General features: G+C 50.4%; 1 protein-coding gene across 2 annotated transcripts; it reads left to right on the forward strand.

Moving 5' to 3' along the window:
* Window positions 1-221: 221 nt before the first annotated feature.
* CITED4 (Cbp/p300 interacting transactivator with Glu/Asp rich carboxy-terminal domain 4) lies at window positions 222-1,570 on the forward strand. Of its 2 annotated transcripts, none has more exons than XM_037149751.2 (2): window positions 222-345; window positions 477-1,570. In XM_037149751.2, the coding sequence occupies exon 2, from the start codon at window positions 494-496 to the stop codon at window positions 1,049-1,051; it is 558 nt and encodes a 185-aa protein (XP_037005646.2). In that variant the 5' UTR covers window positions 222-345; window positions 477-493; the 3' UTR covers window positions 1,052-1,570. The 2 variants fall into 2 exon arrangements, with proteins under 2 accessions (XP_037005646.2, XP_037005644.2); XM_037149749.2 differs by having other exon boundaries at window positions 222-317.
* The last annotated feature ends 16,260 nt before the right edge of the window (window positions 1,571-17,830 follow it).

Genomic DNA, 17,830 nt, shown 5'->3' on the forward strand with positions numbered 1-17,830 from the left:
CATTAAGATCAAGCCCCTTGAAAATTGCCCAACTCTGGCCGGCAGAACAGCACTCATAGCATGCAGCGCAGCTGGGGGTCCAAGGGCGGAGCTCTCTCTGATGGGGGCAGGGCTGAGACCTCCTGGAGGGCGGGGCGGTCCTCCCAGGAGCGTCTCATCCAGCCAATGAACGCACCGGAGCGGGGCAGCCCCGCCTCCGGATATAAGTCTTGGGTGCCGGGGAGCAGCGAGGAGGTCTCAGAATCTGAGCCGTGGGAGTGTGTATTTCTCCTCGCCGCGAGTTGCGGCCACGGGGCGCACGGGAGCACTTGAGTTCGGTGCGTTCTGGACTAGGCAGGAGCACCGGTTCGGTTCGGTTTTCCTTTGTCTGGCTGGGTTGTGGGAAGGGCACGGGACCCGGATCTCTCTCTGAAGAGGGACAGCTAGCTGGGGTCGGGTGGACGCCCGTACTGACAATCCGCCTGTCGTCCCCACAGGCTGCCAGCCTGCCGTCATGGCCGACCACCTGATGCTCCCCGAGGGCTACCACCTGGTGCAGAGACCGCCGCCCACCGTGCCCACCAATGGCCCTCAGGCGCTCCGGATGCTGCAGCCGTATGCGGGTCTGGGCATGGACAGCGGGTTGCGGCAGCGGGGATCTCCGCTGGGCCAGCCGCCGCAGCCACCTCCACTCGGGGCCCTGGGGTGCGGGGCCTTCGGGCCTCCGCCTGTCTTCCAGCCCTTTGCGGCCATACCGCCGCCTGCCGCGGGCAGCGCGCACCTGCAGCCCGTGGCAACGCTATACCCGGGCCGCACGCCCGCGCCTCCTGGTGCCTCGGTAGGTCCCCTGGCCCTGCAGCCGGCCCCTGGAGCCCCGGCTCCCCCGCCACCTGTGCACTCCCTGGGCAGCATGGACGCCGAACTCATCGACGAGGAGGCACTGACGTCGCTGGAGCTGGAGCTCGGACTGCACTGCGTGCGCGAGCTACCTGAGCTCTTTCTGGGCCAGAGCGAGTTCGACTGCTTCACGGACTTCGGGTCGGCGCCGCCCGCCGGCTCTGTGAGCTGCTGAGCGCGGCACATCGCCTACCTGGGGTGCCCAAGAGGAGAACGGATTCTGACTGCCCGCCAGACTGCGCAGCCCACACCTGGGCCCCGCACGCACCCTCCGTGAGGGAGGCAGCAGGCTAGTGGACCAAGTTAACTACGGCTGGGACACCTGGCGTCACCCCAGGCCCTGCCTCCTGCAAGATGACAGTTTGGCATCACTTCTCTGACCCGGAGCCTTCGCGGTAAAAAGGGCACTGGACCCCCTTCTGACACCACATTCTTGGATTCTATGTCCTCTCCTCTGGGACTCTCCCTCATCCCCCCGATCTGAGCCATTCCAGGCCTCTGTCTGATTCCCCCTCTCCTTGTGCAGCCTACTATGGTCACTGGGTCCCTGGAGCTGCCCGTCCCCTGGGGCCTTCACCCCCTCTGCGTGGGCCTCTCACCTCAGAGAGGAGAAGATTGTACATATAGTCCCCCAGCAGAGTGGAGCAATGCCTCATCTGGCCTCCAAAAACCAAAATAAAATTGGGTCACTTTATAGCCTTGCATTTTTATTTCCTTATCTCTCCAACCCTTGACTATATTTGGCTTCTAGAATCCTGAGGCTGTTGGGGAACCCCCAGGTGGGATGGAGGCCACAGCCCTGGTAGTGCCCAAGGAAGGAAACTGACAGTTTATTTCAAAATTCTCTGAGTTGTACAATTGTTATGTCATAATCTGGAAGGCAGAGGCTGCCACCGCCAGGTGGCAGGGTAACCCAAGGGCACCCACGTTGGATTTCCCAGCTCCTGGGAGGGGGAGCTCGGTGGAGCTGTCCTCCCCTGTTGCTGGGAGAAGACAGCACAGAGGGTGAAAAGGGAGCTGGGTGGTATCTGAGGATTCAGAAGACTCTGGCTTTGAGCCATGGCTCTCTTCCTTGTCCATTCATCCAGATTTCCGAGGCTATGTTCTCAGAGAGAGATGGTCCCACTCTCAGGTTGGTGTGAGGATCAAATGCAACATGAGGCCATTAGCACAATGCCAGACCCTAAGGCAGCCCTCCGTAAATGATAGTGACGCCTAGTCTACAATTGGTGTGAACTCTATTCCATCCCTGTGCCAACTGTTACGTGCTCTTTTGGAATTACAGTTTAGGTGGGAGTGGGGACCAGGGCGGGGCAGGGGAAGAGGGCGTGGTGACAGATCTGGACATCAACTCATGCTGGTACAAGGAAGAGTATGACGAGGACTAGAAAATAGGACATCCCAGCAAGTAAACCCAAAGGAGGAAACAGTTTCAGCTGCTTGGGGATGGGGACATTTCAGGGTTAGGGAGGTGGTGACATTTGATGTGATGGACAGAGTCTTGAGTGATGAGCACATTTTCACGAGCTGGGAAAGGTGATGTGCAAGTGAAGGGCCCATTCTAAGGCAGGCTGAGGCACCTCAGGGAAGCCCACAGTACAGGGCGTGTACAGAGAGGCCAGGGGTGTCTAATAGCGACAAGGTCCAAGTGGCTTTGCAGCAACATTGTGACGTAGGCACAGCCCCAATTCAACAGATGAGGGACATGGAGCTTGCCCAGGCCTGGCAGGTTTGGCCTCAGTCCTGATCATCAGTGTGAGCTCCTGACCACCCTCTGCTGTTGAGTCTCTGGAAAGGTCCCTAGGTACTCAGGGGTGTAGGAGAGAGGCTGGAAGAGAGACTGAGGCAGGAAGGAGACTGGGTCAGAGACTGAGGATCGGGCTAGGATGGGGCCGTGGGGCCAGAGAGGAAAGAAGGAATTCCAGAGACTGGAACTGAACACAGAGCCGAGAACCTTGTATCCCCAGTGGTGGTGCTACACTCAAGCTTGTTTGTTAACACGACCCTCCTCCCTCCAGCCTGTGAATTCACCCAGATTGCACTGTGTCAGCGCCGGCTGGGCAGCCAGCAGGACAGTGTAGGGCGGGCAACAGAAGTGTTTAGCAAATGAATAAAGGCGTCCCCTAAGATAAGTGGGGCTTTCTGGGACAGGATGGGGAGGAAGGGCAGAGAGGCTTGACTGGCCTGAGCTCTGAACTCAGAAAGGCCAGTGTTTGTCCCTGCTTGGACCAGGACCCCAGAATAAAGACAGAAACTGAGGGGTGGACCAGACACCGTTTTGATTCTTGTTTCCCTGGGCCCCCTCAGCTTCTCTACCAGTAAAATGGGGCTAATATGTCTGACCCGTTATTCCACTAGGCGTTAAGCCTCATAACAAGTGAGCTAATTCAGGGATGGATTGATAAGCAATTGTAAAACTCTAAGGTGCTCTCCTATGGAAGGGATTTTACAATGAAAACCCAACACCTGCCTCCTAGAGTTTAGGGGGCAGGTAGAAGAGGGAGTCCAGGGATACCCACCCCGTATCCCTCCTAGAGGGGCTGCCGACGGGGTGGACAGCAGATAGGTGGACAGCGGAGAAGGTAAGGCCCGGGCAGTCCACCGCCTGGACCCCTGAATCCCTCTGTGGAGGACCCTGCCCCTCCCAGCTGGAGGGGAGGTAGATGGAGTGTCCTTCCAGAGGTTTGTATTCTAACCGCCTCAGGGTTCAGTTCCAGAAGCAGCTCTTAGCAGCTGCCTGACCTCAAGCAAGCCAACCTGAGTGCTGGTTCTCCTACAGCACAGGCACACTGTGGGTTCAGTTTCAGACCACCTTGGTGAAGTGAGATGTAACCTTTTTGCTTGCCTTCCATTTGTAAAAAACACAACATCTGTGAAATGCAATAAAGCAGAGTGCAATAAAAAGGAGTATGCCTCTAATCACACCAGCTTCCTATAGATTCAACAGGTACCTCTCACCTCTTCCCTGGGGCTACCTCCTTAAAGCAACCTGCCTGCCTTGGTTCTGTACATTTCACTTCCATACCTGGGTTGGGTCTTTGGGTCTGGGAGGTGCATCATAGGGGAGGAGGGGTGGGGAGGAGGGGAAGACCAGTGTTGTAGGAGTCCTTAAACTTGGGCTCTGGGTGCCTCGTTTGCCTCTCCCAGACTAGCATCTCTCCTATCAGAGGGAATAAATTATTTCTAGGGAATATCAACCTTACAGGGCTGATATGATAAGACTGTAGATTATGTATTGATTTTTAGAGAGAGAGAGAAACATCCATTGGCGAATTCTTTGTTTAACACTTTATTTATTTATTTTTAGAGAGAGGAGGAAAGGGAGCGAAACATCGATGTGCGATAGATACATGGATCGGTTGCCCCCTGCACGCCCCAAACTGGGGACCCGGCCTGCAACCCAGGCACTTGCCCTGACTGGGAATCGAACCTGCGACCTTCCAGTTCAGCTAGCACTCAATCCACTGAGCTATACCACCCAGGGCTGGTTAATTCTTGTATGTGCCCTGACCAGGGATCAAACTTGCAACCTTGGTGTATCAGGACGATGTTCTAACCAACCGAGTTACCCAGCCAGGGCCATGGTAGATTCTTAATAACAGAGAGCAGCTGACATAATCACCACCACCACCATCATCGTCGTCATCATCATCATCATTGCCATTTCAGTTCAGCTCAGTGTTCAATAGTCATTTGTTGAATAAATTAAATGAATAGTCTGTTCCTGGTCTTTTCCCAGGCTGCTTAAATTGTTTAGCTGATTATTAAGTAATCCTCTTGAATTTCTTAATCCATTCTTGACTAATTTTATGCTACCCTGATGTTAGAAATGCTGGATCAGAATTACTTCTGACTGAGGACTGAGTCAGAATTTGTTGAGTGCCTACTCTGTGCAGGCCTCATGGGACCTAATAGCACCCAGTAGGTACTCTTTCTCTTCCAGCCTCTCTAACCACCCCCCCAACCAGGTAAATTAGCACTGCTGGGTAGTTTCGTCCCCACTCCAAAACTGGGACTCAGTCAGTGAATTATTCCTTCAAGTCACACCCCAGTAAGTGCTGGGTGAGCACGCCCATTCTGGTATATCCAAGACCCTCCCCCCAGGCTGGGGCTGGCCAAGGATCTGAGTCTGAGTGGGGCAAGAGCAGAGCCCCAGACCTGGTGTTGCCACTTCATGGCCATGGAGGCAGAGGAAGCCACTGAGGCCTAAAGATAGGCCTCAGTTTTTCTCTCTGTACAATGTGGAGAATAAACCAACTTCAGAGGTATGTGCACAAGGATTCGAATGAGACCTGGTTTCTGAGAGCGCATTGCAAACAGTGCTGTGCTGTTTGGTTGGGGCGAGCTGGGGGTCGACAGCCATGCCTTTTACCCTTACACAGCTGATTTAGAGAGAGGAGAGCCACACACACTTGGAACTTGAGATCTGGGCCAGCCTGCAACGTGCGATGTGGAGACACACGTCGAGGTGGCGTGGCAGGCGCTGCCAAGTAGCTCCGGGTCTGGGAAGCCCTGAGAGCTGGTGTGATAAAAGGGTAGTGTGTGTGTCAACTTAGGGAAGACATCCAGATAAAGGCCCAAGGCCCAGAGCATCCCCTGGCAGAGAGAGGAAATAAAGGACGCTACTCTGAGCCTAGTCTGCTCGTCTGTCAAATGGAGATGTCCCAGGCTTCTCTTGAGGATGAACTCAGGTGATGTTAAGTGACTGCCCTGTGAGCTGCTCAGCTAGGCGCTCTTGTTGGGAAATATGGCCACAGGGACGAGGAGGAGAGAGCCTTGTCCCAGGCGGCCTCCGGGTGCTTCCCACCCTCCACTTCAGCCACCCCTGGTACACCACGTTCCTTATGCCTCAGTGCCTGGGCCTCTGCTGTTTATTTGGCCTGAAATGCCCTCGCTGGGCCCTTTTCCCCCTGTGAAAGGCCTGTTTCATCACATGTCAGGGTTGATGAGGAGTCTTTACCCCTAGACTGTAAGGCTTGGAGGGCAGACCCTGATGCATCATCGTCCCCATCTCCACCCCACCCATGGCTTGGAGTGTGTGTTAGGAAGTGCCAGAGTGAGTGGCTGCTCCTGGCCCTGAGCGGGGAGCTGAGGCTGGGAGATGGCGCTGGGCTCTAGTCCCCACTCAGCCATGAACTTTTGAGCTCTCTAAACTTTGTAGCCCAGACCACATTCTTCACCCCTTGTCCCTCACAGGTGTGGGAGGCAGTGAGGCTGGACTGAGGGAGGAGGGCAGGGAACTGCAGCACTTCCAGAGCGCCCTGGTGGGCTGGCCCCAGGGGCAACGGGCTTGGTGTGCACCATCTCCCTCAGTCCTCACAAGGGCTCTGGAGTTTGGTGTCGTTTTTCCCTTCATTCTATTCCGTTGGCCTCATTCCACGCAGTGGAATCTCAGAAAGTTTAAACAACCTACTCAACCACACAGAAGAAGGCTCTTAGGAAAAAGTTGTTGTTCTTTGCAGGATGAAGGGAGGCTGGACATCAGTAAGCATGAAGTCCAGATATGCCCCACAGAGCAGGAGTACGGCCAGGACGGAGTTCTACAGAGCTCATTAGGGGGTGGTGTCCGGAGGGACTTGCTCCTTTGCCTCCTCCTGGTGAGGCGCCACAGCAGGGAGCTCTGCCGTAACACCCGCACACCCCGCCAGCAGGACCACTCCCACCCCAGCACCCCAGCCTCCTCTGGCCCGGAATATGAGTCAATCATTATTTGTTCATTTTTAAAAACAAACACATTGTTTCTAGTCACAACTAATATGTTCTTGAGGCAAAATAATTTCAAACAATCTAGAAAGTCTAAAAAAGTCAAAGACACCCCCAAGTTTTTCTTCACACAATACATATGATGTGTACCTGGAGTATATGTAGATAATGTAGACATCTATGTCTACCTTATGTACTATACATTTATATATCATATACACCACTTTTTCACATAAATGTGATTATATTATTTTATATAATTGGATTTATTTCACTTAATATATTTTGGAAATCTCCCCACATCAGTAAACATGGCTGTACCTTCATCTTGGTCATGACTGTATTGTGCGTTATCTACTTACCAGCCTCTTCTGATGGAAATTCATTCTCCTAAATTCCACTGTTACAGATAATGCTACCAGGAGCTTCCTCGTATATTTACCCTGGAGCAAGTGGGGACATCTTTATAGAATGGATACCTAGAAGGGGGGTCACTAGTTTAGAAGATATAAGCAAATAAAATTGAGCTAGTCTGAACAGTGTTGGTTGAGCACAGCCCTGCAAAAGTGAGAGGTTGCCAGTTTGATTCCCACTCAGCGCATGTGCCGGGATTGCGGGGCGGGCCGGTTCCCTGTTGGGATATGTGCGAGAGGTGACCAAGTGATGTTTCTATCACACGCTGATGCTTCTCTCCTTCTCTTTCTCCTTCCCTACCCCTCTGTCTAAAAATAAATAAAATCTTTTCAAAAATTTTGCTGGTCACTGCCAGACAGTTCTCTGAGAGGCTGATCCCTCTGCTTCCTGCCAGCACTGTTGGCTCACGCCCTCCATGACACTGGACATTAGTGATGTTTTTAGTTTTTTCCTTTCAAAATGAAAAAAAAAAACAATTACTCAATTTGGATTTCTTTGATTATCAGTAAAGACATGGTCTATTTGTGTTCTAAGAATTACTTGTGCATGTCCTTGCCCACATTTCTCCTGAGTTATCTTTTTCTTATTCATTTATGAGTTCATATTATATTGTGAATGGTAAACCTCTGTCTTTTGTAAATGTTGCAAATATTCTCTCCTGAACTGTTACTGGTTATTTGATGTTGTTTATGCTCTCTTTTGCCTTATGGAAGTTAATAATTTTTATGTCATCAGATCTCTCCATTTCTGCCCTCCCTAGCTCCTGCGTCTAAATTAAGGACAGGAATGGTCTGGCCTTCCTCAGATCTAGCTGGAGACTCTGGCAGAGTTGTGCACTAATCGGGATCTGCACTCGGAGCAAGGTCGACAGACGAGCCACAGGGGTTGAAGGGCCAGCCTGGGTCTCGGGATCCACAGACCTGGGTTTAAATTCTGGCCTCAAACTACATATTTGACATCTGTCAAAGCCACTTTACACTCTGAGCCTCTGTTGTTGTTTTGTTTTGTTTGTAATTTTTATAAAATACATACCAATACATGCACACCCAAGTGCTCAGATTAAATGAGCTGAGAGCTGACATGCTCAGCACAGTGCCTGGCACACACAGTAAGAGCCCAGTAGCTGAGAGTTGTCTCCAGTGTTAATGCATGAGGTGCCAAGAGAGCTGTTAGAAGTATCCAGAAAAGGAGTCCAGAGTGGGAGGGTGGCTTCAAAGCATGTCTGTCCCCTGTACATGGCAGAATGATGGGGCTTTTCAGCTTACAGTGGAGACCCAGAGGCAAGGGGAACCGCTGCTGTCTACGACTCCCAAGACCCAGTCACTCCTCTCCTGGTGAAAGGCTTCCCCAAAGTTACTTTGGGGAACCAACTCCCTGTCATTTAGTTTGGGTAACTTTGCCTGTTTCCCTATATATGATTCAAAATAAAATAATACTAAACTATAAAATTAGTGTAAAATATTTCAACAATCTTCAGTTTTCCATGATTATTTTGAAATAGCAATGCTTTATTTCCTCCTCTTCTTCACCTGGAAGTTTTTCAGATTGTCGACTAGTGCCCTAACACCTGAGTTGACCACTAGTTAGGTCATTCAGTACTGACTTATAATAACTCACCTAATACTCTCAGTGACCTGACAATATATTATCATTGCAGGTCATAAAGAGTCAAGGAAACTGAGACTCATAGAGGTAAAGTGACTTGCTTACTGCCACACACTTAGTAGTTTACTGAGTTAAAATATTTGACGTACTAAGGATAGTACACACAGCAAAAGATATTTAATGTTAGCTCAGCTGCTGTAACAAAGGGAACCAGAAGTTTTAAACATAGTTTAAAGAGAGACTTCAGGCCAAGATGGAGGTGTAGGTAGACACACTGTGCCTCCTCTTACAACCAAAATAAGGACAATAACAAATTTAAAAACAAAAACAACCAGAATTCACAGAAAATTGAACTCTATGGAAGTCCAACAACCAAGGAGTTAAAGAAGACACATTCATCCAGACCAGTAGGAGGGGCAGAGAGGACTCACAGTGAGGCAGCAGCAGGCAGACAGGGAGAGGCGGTGGCAGGCAGAGCGGGCAGTTCCACATTTGTATGAGGATAAACTGGGAGGAACAACTGGGAGCGAGACAGACTGCAAGATCCAGGGCTCCAGTGCAGAGAAATAAAGCCTCGAAGCCTCTGATTGAAAACGCCTGTGGGAGCTTTGGTGGTGGGGAAAACTCCCAGCCTCACAGGAGAGTTTGTTGGAGAGACTCATAGGGTCCTAGAACATACACAAACCCACCTACCTGGGAATCAGCACCAGAAGGGCCCAATTTGCTTGTAGGTAGCAGGAGAAGTGACTGAAAGCTGGTGAGAGCTGAGCAAGCTGCATTTTTTCCCTCTCAGACCCCTCCCATACAAAGAAGCGACTTTTGTTGCCCCGCCCTGGTCAACACCTAAGGCTCCGCTCATTATTATGTAACACATGCACAAGACCAAAAAGAAAAGGGCAAATGAAAGAACAGATCAACGCTCCAGAAAAAAAAGAACTAAGCAACAAAGAGATAGCCAACCTATCAGATGCACAGTTCAAAACACTGGTAATCAGGATGCTTACAGAATTGGTTCAATATCATCACAAAACAAAGGAAAAGGTGAAGGCTATGAAGTGAAATAAAGGAAAGCGTGCAAGGAACCAACAGTAATGAGAGGGAAAGTGGGACTCAAATCAACAGTTTGGAACAGAAGGAAGAAATAAACATTCAACCAGACAGAATGAAGAAACAAGAATTCAAAAACATGAGGAGAGGCTTAGGAATCTCCAAGACAACTTTAAATTATCCAACATCTGAATCATAGGAGTGTCAGAAGGAGAAGAGGAAGAGCAAGAAATTGAAAAGTTATTTGAAAATATGATGAAGAAAAATTTCCTTAATCTGGCAAAGGAAATTGACTTCCAGGAAGTCTAGGAAGCCCAGAGAGTCCCAAAGAAGTTGGACCCAAGGAAGCACACACCAAGGCACATCATCATTACATTACCCAAGATTAAAGATAAGGAGAGAAACTTAAAAGCAGCAAGAGAAAAGGAGACGGTTACCTACAAATGAGTTCCTATACAATGCTCAGCTGATTTCTCAAAAGAGACCTTACAGGCAAGAAGGGGCTAGAAAGAACTATTCCATGTCATGAAATGCAAGGACCTACATCCAAGATTGCTCTATTCAGCAAAGCTTTCATTTAGAATGGAAGGGCAGATAAAGCACTTCTCAGATGAGGTCAAGTTCAAGGAGTTCATCATCAATAAGCCCTTATTATATGAAATGTTAAAGGGACTTATCTAAGAAAAAGAAGAGGATCAAAACTATGAACAGTAAAATGACAACAAACTCACAACTATCAACAACTGAACCTAAAAAACAAAAACAAAACAAACTAAGTAAACAACTAGAATAGGAACAGAATCACAGAAATGGAGATCACGTGGAGGGTTACAGTTGGGAGGGGTGAGGAATTGGGGAAAAGGTACAGAGAATAAGTAGCATAAATGGTAGGTAGAAAATAGACGGTGGGGGGGGGCGGTTAAGAATAGTATGGGAAACACAGAAGCCAGAGAATTTATATGCACGACCTATAGACATAAACTAAGGGATGGAGAGGGGAATGCAGGTGGGAGGGGGGCACAGGGCAGAGGGGAATAAAGGGGGGAAATGGGACAACTGTAATAACATAATCAACAAAATATGTTTTTAAAAAAATAAAAATTGAAAAGTGGCTTAAAGAGCAAAAAAGATTTTAGTCCCACCCAGTCAGCCAAGCCCAGACTGCTTTCTTCTTATTGCTCTTCCATTTACGACCCCAACCTGCTCAAAGTCTACATTGGCTTTTTATTTCTGTCTTTACAGACTGGAGGCTGGATCACGGACATGTACACAATTGAGCTCTCAGGGGGAAGAGAGTGAGGAGGTGGGCACACCCAGTGCTTTCAGGCTCAAATACACACAACATCACTTCCATGCAGATTCTCTTGACAAGAATTTAATCACATGATGACACTAAGCTGCAAGAGAGGCTAGAAAATATGGTTTCTAGCTGACAACCATGCGTTCATCAGCAACTCAGTAACTACGTAAAATGGGAAGGCTGGATTTTGGTGGACAACCAGCAGTCTCTACCACAGCAAATGGTAGTAATAACTGGCTCACTTGAGATTAGAACTCAAGTTTCCTATGCCCCTGGGTACCTGGTGAGGGGGTGGGAAAGATGTCAGGGGCCTGAGTCCTATATAAAGAGAACTGTTGGAACTTAGAAGAGTTGGTATGAGTCAGTCATCACTGTGAGTGTGCATGTTGGGTAATTCCCTTCTTTAGTCTCAGTTTCTTTATCTGTAAAATGGGGATAATAATGGGACTTACCCACAAGTGGCTGCTGTGAAAGCACTTACCAAAGTTTGTGACACATACTAGGTGCTCACCTGATGCAACAGTGGGGAGGAATTTGGGCATGAACACATAAAAGAAGGAAGTGCCAGGGGAGGTGACAATGTGCACAATGGCCGAGTGGCATGAATGAATAAGACTTGACTGGAAAAGGCAGCAAGTCCAGCATGGTTAGAAGACAGGGTGAATGCTCAGGGGCAAGAGATACATCTGAAGTAGGTGAGGATCAAAGTGGGCTAACCCTTGAGTGGCAGGCCGAGGAGCTTGAACTTGATCTTGCTGGTAATGGGGAGCCATGGAGTAATAAGCAGGATGAAAAAAATAATTAGATTTGCATTTTGGAAAGGTCACCGTGACTGCTGTGAGTAGAATGGACTTGAGATGGGCACACTGGAGAAATGGAGAATGCTGAGAAGACTGTTCCTGCTGATTCGGGCAGCAATAAGGGACCTAGGACAAGCAGTGACAAGGTGAGGTAAATGGGAGGGACCGTAAAGACAGAAGTAGTGTGTTGGGTCATCCAGGACTGGTGTCCGGGTGGAGGCAGGCCAGGGAAATGGGCCACATGAGATCTGAACTGATAATAAACACGTTGTGCATTATCAGCGTATCTGTGATTGCCGCAGGAATGATGAAAGTGGCCAAAAGTAGAGCCTTGGGGGAACACAGACCTGTCAGAGCAGGAGGGACAGAGACCGAGAAGGAGCATCTGGGAAGGCAGGATGGGAGCCAGCACAGAAGATGCCCTGGAAGCCATGGGAGGTGTTTCCTGAAGGAGGGTGGTCGGCAGGGTCTAATGCTGCTGAAAAGCCAACTGAAATAAGGGCTGGAAAGTGGCTCTTCAATTTGGCGACTGCGAAGTACAGAGCAGTTCTGGGGAGAAGAGGGTGGGGGTCTGACTGTGGTGGGTCAGCAGGAGGTGGGCAAAGAGGAAAGGATGGTCAGGTGTAAATGGCTTGTTTTAAGTCATCTTTGGGACCTCCATGCTTTTGTGGGTGGAGTGACACGTGCCTGGGGCTTCTTCTTCCGGTGTTACTGGTGGGTTTGGCCCAGGCAGCACCAGCTTTAAATGGGGTGCAATACCTCCCTCTGCACAGGAGGTGGCAGCACCACACTAAGTGACACCACCGTGACCAACACAATACATACAAGTGTATTTTCAGGGAAATGAAGTTTAGTTCCCCCAAAGATTTTTTGGGAGGGAGGATCGCTGTCTTGGATGGGATCCTTGAGCAGAGGAAACTAAATGTAACTTTGGATTCAAGTCTCGAGTCTTTCACATACTGACTGAGTGACCTTGAGCAAGTCCCCCTTCCTGGTTGGCAAACCGGGGATAACAAGCCCAAACGCACCTCCCAGGTCACTGCGAGTCCCTAAACAAGCTTGGTTGTGTCTGATGGCCTTGTGGGCAGATTTAGGGCAGAGGAGGGCAGCAGAAACAGGCTCAGAAGCAGAGAGAGGGGATCCAAACCTGAGGAACCCCAGGGGGGCTGCCTGGGGTCCCACAAAGCCCAAACAGAGCAGATGTTTGGGAGTCAGGAAAGCTTGGTTCAGATTTTGCAGCTGAGAGAACTGAGTGTCATGGAGAGGAAATTACTTTCCCACAGTCATGCCCCTCAAACAGACAAAGGCATCAAAACCAAAATTTGAAAGGAATCTGATGTTTCATTTTTCTATGAAGCATTGACTTTGCATCATGGGAGAAAATCAGAACTCTGTGGGACTTCTTTGCCACTGTGGTATGGTTCTGTGTTTTCTGCACTTAGGACTTCCGAAGGCATCCCTCTCCTCTGGCCCCTCTTTAATCTGCACATTCTGAGCGTGCCCCCAAATCTCTCCCTTCCCACAGGGATAACACGGGGCAGATTAAGGGCCTGAGAGGAGGAAGGCCACCTGAAGACAAGCCTGGACGTCAAGTGACAGGCATTCAGCTCTGGACTCTGCCTTGGTCACTCAGACCATTATGAAAGCCTTCGCTTCCCCCTGAGCTTCCCTGACCATCCCCCCAACTAAAACTGTTCCCCAATGCCATCACTGTCCCGCTTCTGTTCTGTTTCCTTCACAGCTCTTATCGCTCTCTGAAATTATCTTGTTTTTTGTTTATATTCTGTCTAGACAGTAATCTACTGTCTACTCCAAGTGAACTGGGACTTTGTGAGCTTGAGAGAGCCGCTAGACCTTGGCACCTAGTCCAGTGCTTGGCACGTAGGAGGGATGAACAAACAATCGCAGAACAAATGAATGAAGGGCAGAGAACGCAGCCCCTTGCTCTGTGAGGCAAGTCCTGGAGCCCCTGTTTCTCAGCGTATGGCCTACTCAGTTCTGCCCCTCCTCTGTCTGGCTGCCCCACCCCCACCTTAATGAAAGAGCTTTCATGGTGGGGGGCCCTGGCCCTGAAAGTCCAGCCTCTGTCCTGGCTCCAGGCTGGCACCACAACACCAAGCCAAGGTCTTTGCTGACGCCTTGTGGCTGTGGGCGCACATAACAGGGACCAGGAGAACTCCCTGGTGGGAGGGGATGGGTCCCAAGGGGCCCTGCTTTCCTCGTGTCTGTCTTGCCAACCAGCATTATTGATCAGCTATGTGCCCAGCCTTTGCAGGGGACAGTGCTTCATGCCCTCCAGGAGTTGAAGTGACATCTGGATAAGGAGAGGTGGGGGGGTCATAAGGTCCAGGAGAACAGCTGAGGGGGCGTCTGGTGGGAGAAAGGGTAAAAAGTAAGGGCAGAGCCCACCCAGGTTCTGAGTAGGCAGCAAGCCTGGGTCTTGGGCCTCAGGATCCTCCCCAAAGCAATTTTCACCCTCTCTAAGGAATCTTCCATATCTCCCACCCATTTTAGAGACTGTTGTGAGCTAGCTGGCAGGGAGAGAAAGAAAGAGAGGAGGAGCTAGCTGATGCCCAGAGAAACTATTTGGAACAAAACCAAAAATGTTGCAGGAGGGTTTAAAAAATGTTCTGCTTTATAATGTATAACATAAACCTTTGACTTCACCGCTTCTAGGAAAACCCACCTGACTTCCTGAATTAGTCAGGGCTTGCTGGGATAATGCTGTGAAACAAACAAGTCCCAAATCTCAGTGGCCAAGGAAATCAGATATTGCACCCAGCTAAGCCTCTAAGTCAACTGAAGTTCAGCTGAGTCTGGCCAGACTAGGCTGGCCCCCGGACTTCAATCTGGCTCAGGCCTACTCCGTGTGGCCGCATTCTGGACCCAGGAGGAAGGAAAAGCAACAACCTGAGTCTCCTTGTGGTGGAGGAAGGAAACACCAAGGGTCTAGCAGAACCCCTGTGGGGGGCATGTGCTATGCCCCTCACAGCCTCAGCTTAGAATAAGCACACAGTCCACCGCTGGAATGAATCCCAGCCCCAAAGTCAGTGGGGTGGTGGAGTGGATGCTTGGTCCTCAGATGCCCCCTTCAGGGCCAGTGCACCCATTCGCCCAGCTGCTGGCCATCTCAGCTGCTGACTCACTAGTCTGGGAATTGCCCTTGGCCTTAGGGAACCTTCTCCCCAAAGTCAGGCCCCTCCCAGGGTCAGCGATTAGCTGATGCGTAGAAACAAAGGCCTGCCTCCTTCCCTGTTTGGCACAACTCTGAAGGGCTCTCTGAACTCCGAGCTCCTGAAGATCAGCAGAGGCCTCAGTTGAAGCCACATCACAGATCAGCTTCTCCCTCTGCCGGGTCCTGCCTTCCTGACGTCCTTACAGACGAATCTCCTGAGAGCACCACCCCCCCCCCCAAACCTGCGCACCGCTCTCTATCTTGGAAGCTGTCTGTAGGAGACCCATTGTAAGACAGGTAGGAAATTATACTCTGCCCAAAGGTAGCCATGGTAACGGTGAGGCAGGAAGACTTTCAGACAAATCATACAATCTAATACCATCATTAAAGGATGTATCATGGAGACAGATCCGACTTATTTTTGCTGCAACAAAGTGCTGGACACACGCCCAACATTCATGCAGCGGGGAAACCGGGACCACTTCCGAGAGCTCCCCACTGGGGGGCTGTGGTGATTTTGTCTTTTCTCCTGGGGTTCCGAACAGGTCATGTCATAGCAAAGGCTCTGGGGCTTAAAAAAAAAGGCTTCTGAGCCACCTGGCTCCACCCCATCTAGACACACGTCGAGCTCTGTCCAGCTGAGTGGGGCAAGTCCCAGGAAGGACTCTCAGCCCTGAGCATTTACAGCAGAAAGGGGACCAGGATAGGGGTCACACCCCCACTCCAGGTGTTATGGGCTGAATTGTGACCCCCAAAACTCATGTGTTAAAGCCCTAACCCCCGGTAACTCCAAGTGTGACAGTTGAGAGACAGGGCCTTTACAGAAGCGACCGCTAACAGGGGTTCTCAGGGCTGCTGCGGAGGGCTCTGCCTCGGGCAGGCCCGTAGCGTGCGGGTTCTGGACTTCGTGCAGCAAAGATCTCACAACATGAGTCCAGGTGACTATGAGGGTGTATTTAGTAAAGCTGGGGGCAGGGGAGCAAGGAAGAGCTTAGGACAGAAGAAGCAATGGGAGGGCCTGGCAGGGCTCCTCTAGGTTCATGGAAAAGTCAGAGGAAAGGAACCTTGGAGGCAGGTTCAGGGGTTTTGCTGCCCACTGTTCCCCTGGCTGGGATTCCCAGGGGGTCCCCAGAGGAGTTTTTTGTAGAAGCCTGAGAGAAGGGCACAGGTGGACCCTTCGTTTTGATATGTTTTCTGCAGGAGGAAATCCTAGGATGCCCAGGACAGGCTCTTGGCAGAACATTTATCAGCTTTCCAAGTGAGTTCTGAAGTATGTTTATGTGCCAAAATGAGTGCCTAGAGGCACTGGGTCATTTTCTGGTCAGTTGCACCTTCAAAGAATGTCACCATAGAAGGACCAGGACTATGGTGGGTCTGCCCCAGCATGGTCAGGAATGTGTAAACTATTTGTCCTAAGTGTCCTTGTTTAGGGAAGATACGACCTTGGGCTTATTATCTGGCTGTAAATTGCTCTGGCCATCTTGTTCAGCTGTCTCCATTTCCCCATTCCACTTGCCAAGGAATTTCCTAGTTTCTCACTAACCCTGCCTCAGGGTGAGCCCCAATCCAGAATGACTGGTGTCCTTGTGAGAGGCAGTGATTAGGAGAGAGGGCGGACGGGGAGGGAGGGAGGGCGCACAGACATGTGCACGCACAAGGAACCACCGCGTAAACACACGGAAAGAAAATGACCACCGACCAGCCAAGAAGAGAGGCCACGGAATGGAACCAACCCTGCTGACACCTGGATCTTGGAGGTCCAGCCTCCAGAACTGTGAGGAAATCAAGTTCTGTGGTTCAAGGCCCCCAGTACACAGCGTTTACTGTGACGGCCCCAGCAAGCCAATACGCTGGTACAGCAGCCTTCACAACCCCGCTGCACACAGGAGCTGAGTGAAAAGGGAAGGCGCACCACTCGGCTTCTCAGAGGCAAAGCACAGAAGTTCTCTTAACAAGTGCAACTTTCAGCAGCACATGAAACAAAAGTTATTTAAATTGGGAAATAAGCAGCATGGTTTTCTTTGATCGGCAAGAGTAAAATTTGCAAGATTCAGAGCCCCCCACATCCATGTCAGCTCGGCCCCTACAGTACTGCAGTCCCAGGCCAGCTGCTCCAGCTTCTGAGCCTGGGCCTCAAGAGGCCAGCTCTCCCTAGGTGGGTCGCTCAGTTGGTTAGAGCACTGTCCTCGATCAGCCAAGGTTGTGGGTTCAGTCCTGGTCAGGACACATGCAGGAAGAAACCAATGAATGCATAAACGGGCGGAAAACAAATCCATGTTTCTCTTTCTCTCTCAATCAATCAATCGATCAATAAAGAGGTCACCTAGCATGTTTTTGCCCTCTTGTCAGGGGAGGAAGTTCAGTATGATCTACTGGAGCGTGGGAAGGCACCCGGAGCAGAGATAAGCCACCCCACACGTGGACTCACCAGGGTGCTGACAGCCAGCACCAAACACCGGACGTGTGAGAGAGGCCGTCTCGGGCCACCCAACCCCACTCAAGATGCCAAATGATTGCAACCCCGTTAGCAGTCTCTGGTGAGATCAGCAGAACTGCTCAGCTGAGTCCAGCCTAAATTGCTGACCTACAAAATCCAGAGTAAGTAAAATGGTCGTTGTTTTAAGCTGTGAGTTTTGGGGTGATTTGTTACACAGAAATAAATAAACGGTACACTAAGCTAAAATCATATTGGCTCTGGAGACCATATTTGATGACAGTTTGCGGACTCCCATAGCCACCTGCAAGCGCTCCTTGCTGAGCCAGACAAAGCTGGGAGATAAAGAGTGGCATGTGCACTGGTTAATTGTGCATCTGTTTTCCCCAGAGGCCGAATGACCTCAGGGCCCTAAGTGGGTCTCCTGCATTCCGTGTATTATGCTGAGCCAGGGTCTGACATACGGCAGGTGTTCC

This window comes from Artibeus jamaicensis, unplaced genomic scaffold, assembly GCF_021234435.1.
Source record: "Artibeus jamaicensis isolate MK-2021 breed Jamaican fruit bat unplaced genomic scaffold, CSHL_Jam_final scaffold_847, whole genome shotgun sequence".
In the NCBI taxonomy this organism is placed as follows: Eukaryota; Metazoa; Chordata; class Mammalia; order Chiroptera; family Phyllostomidae; genus Artibeus; species Artibeus jamaicensis.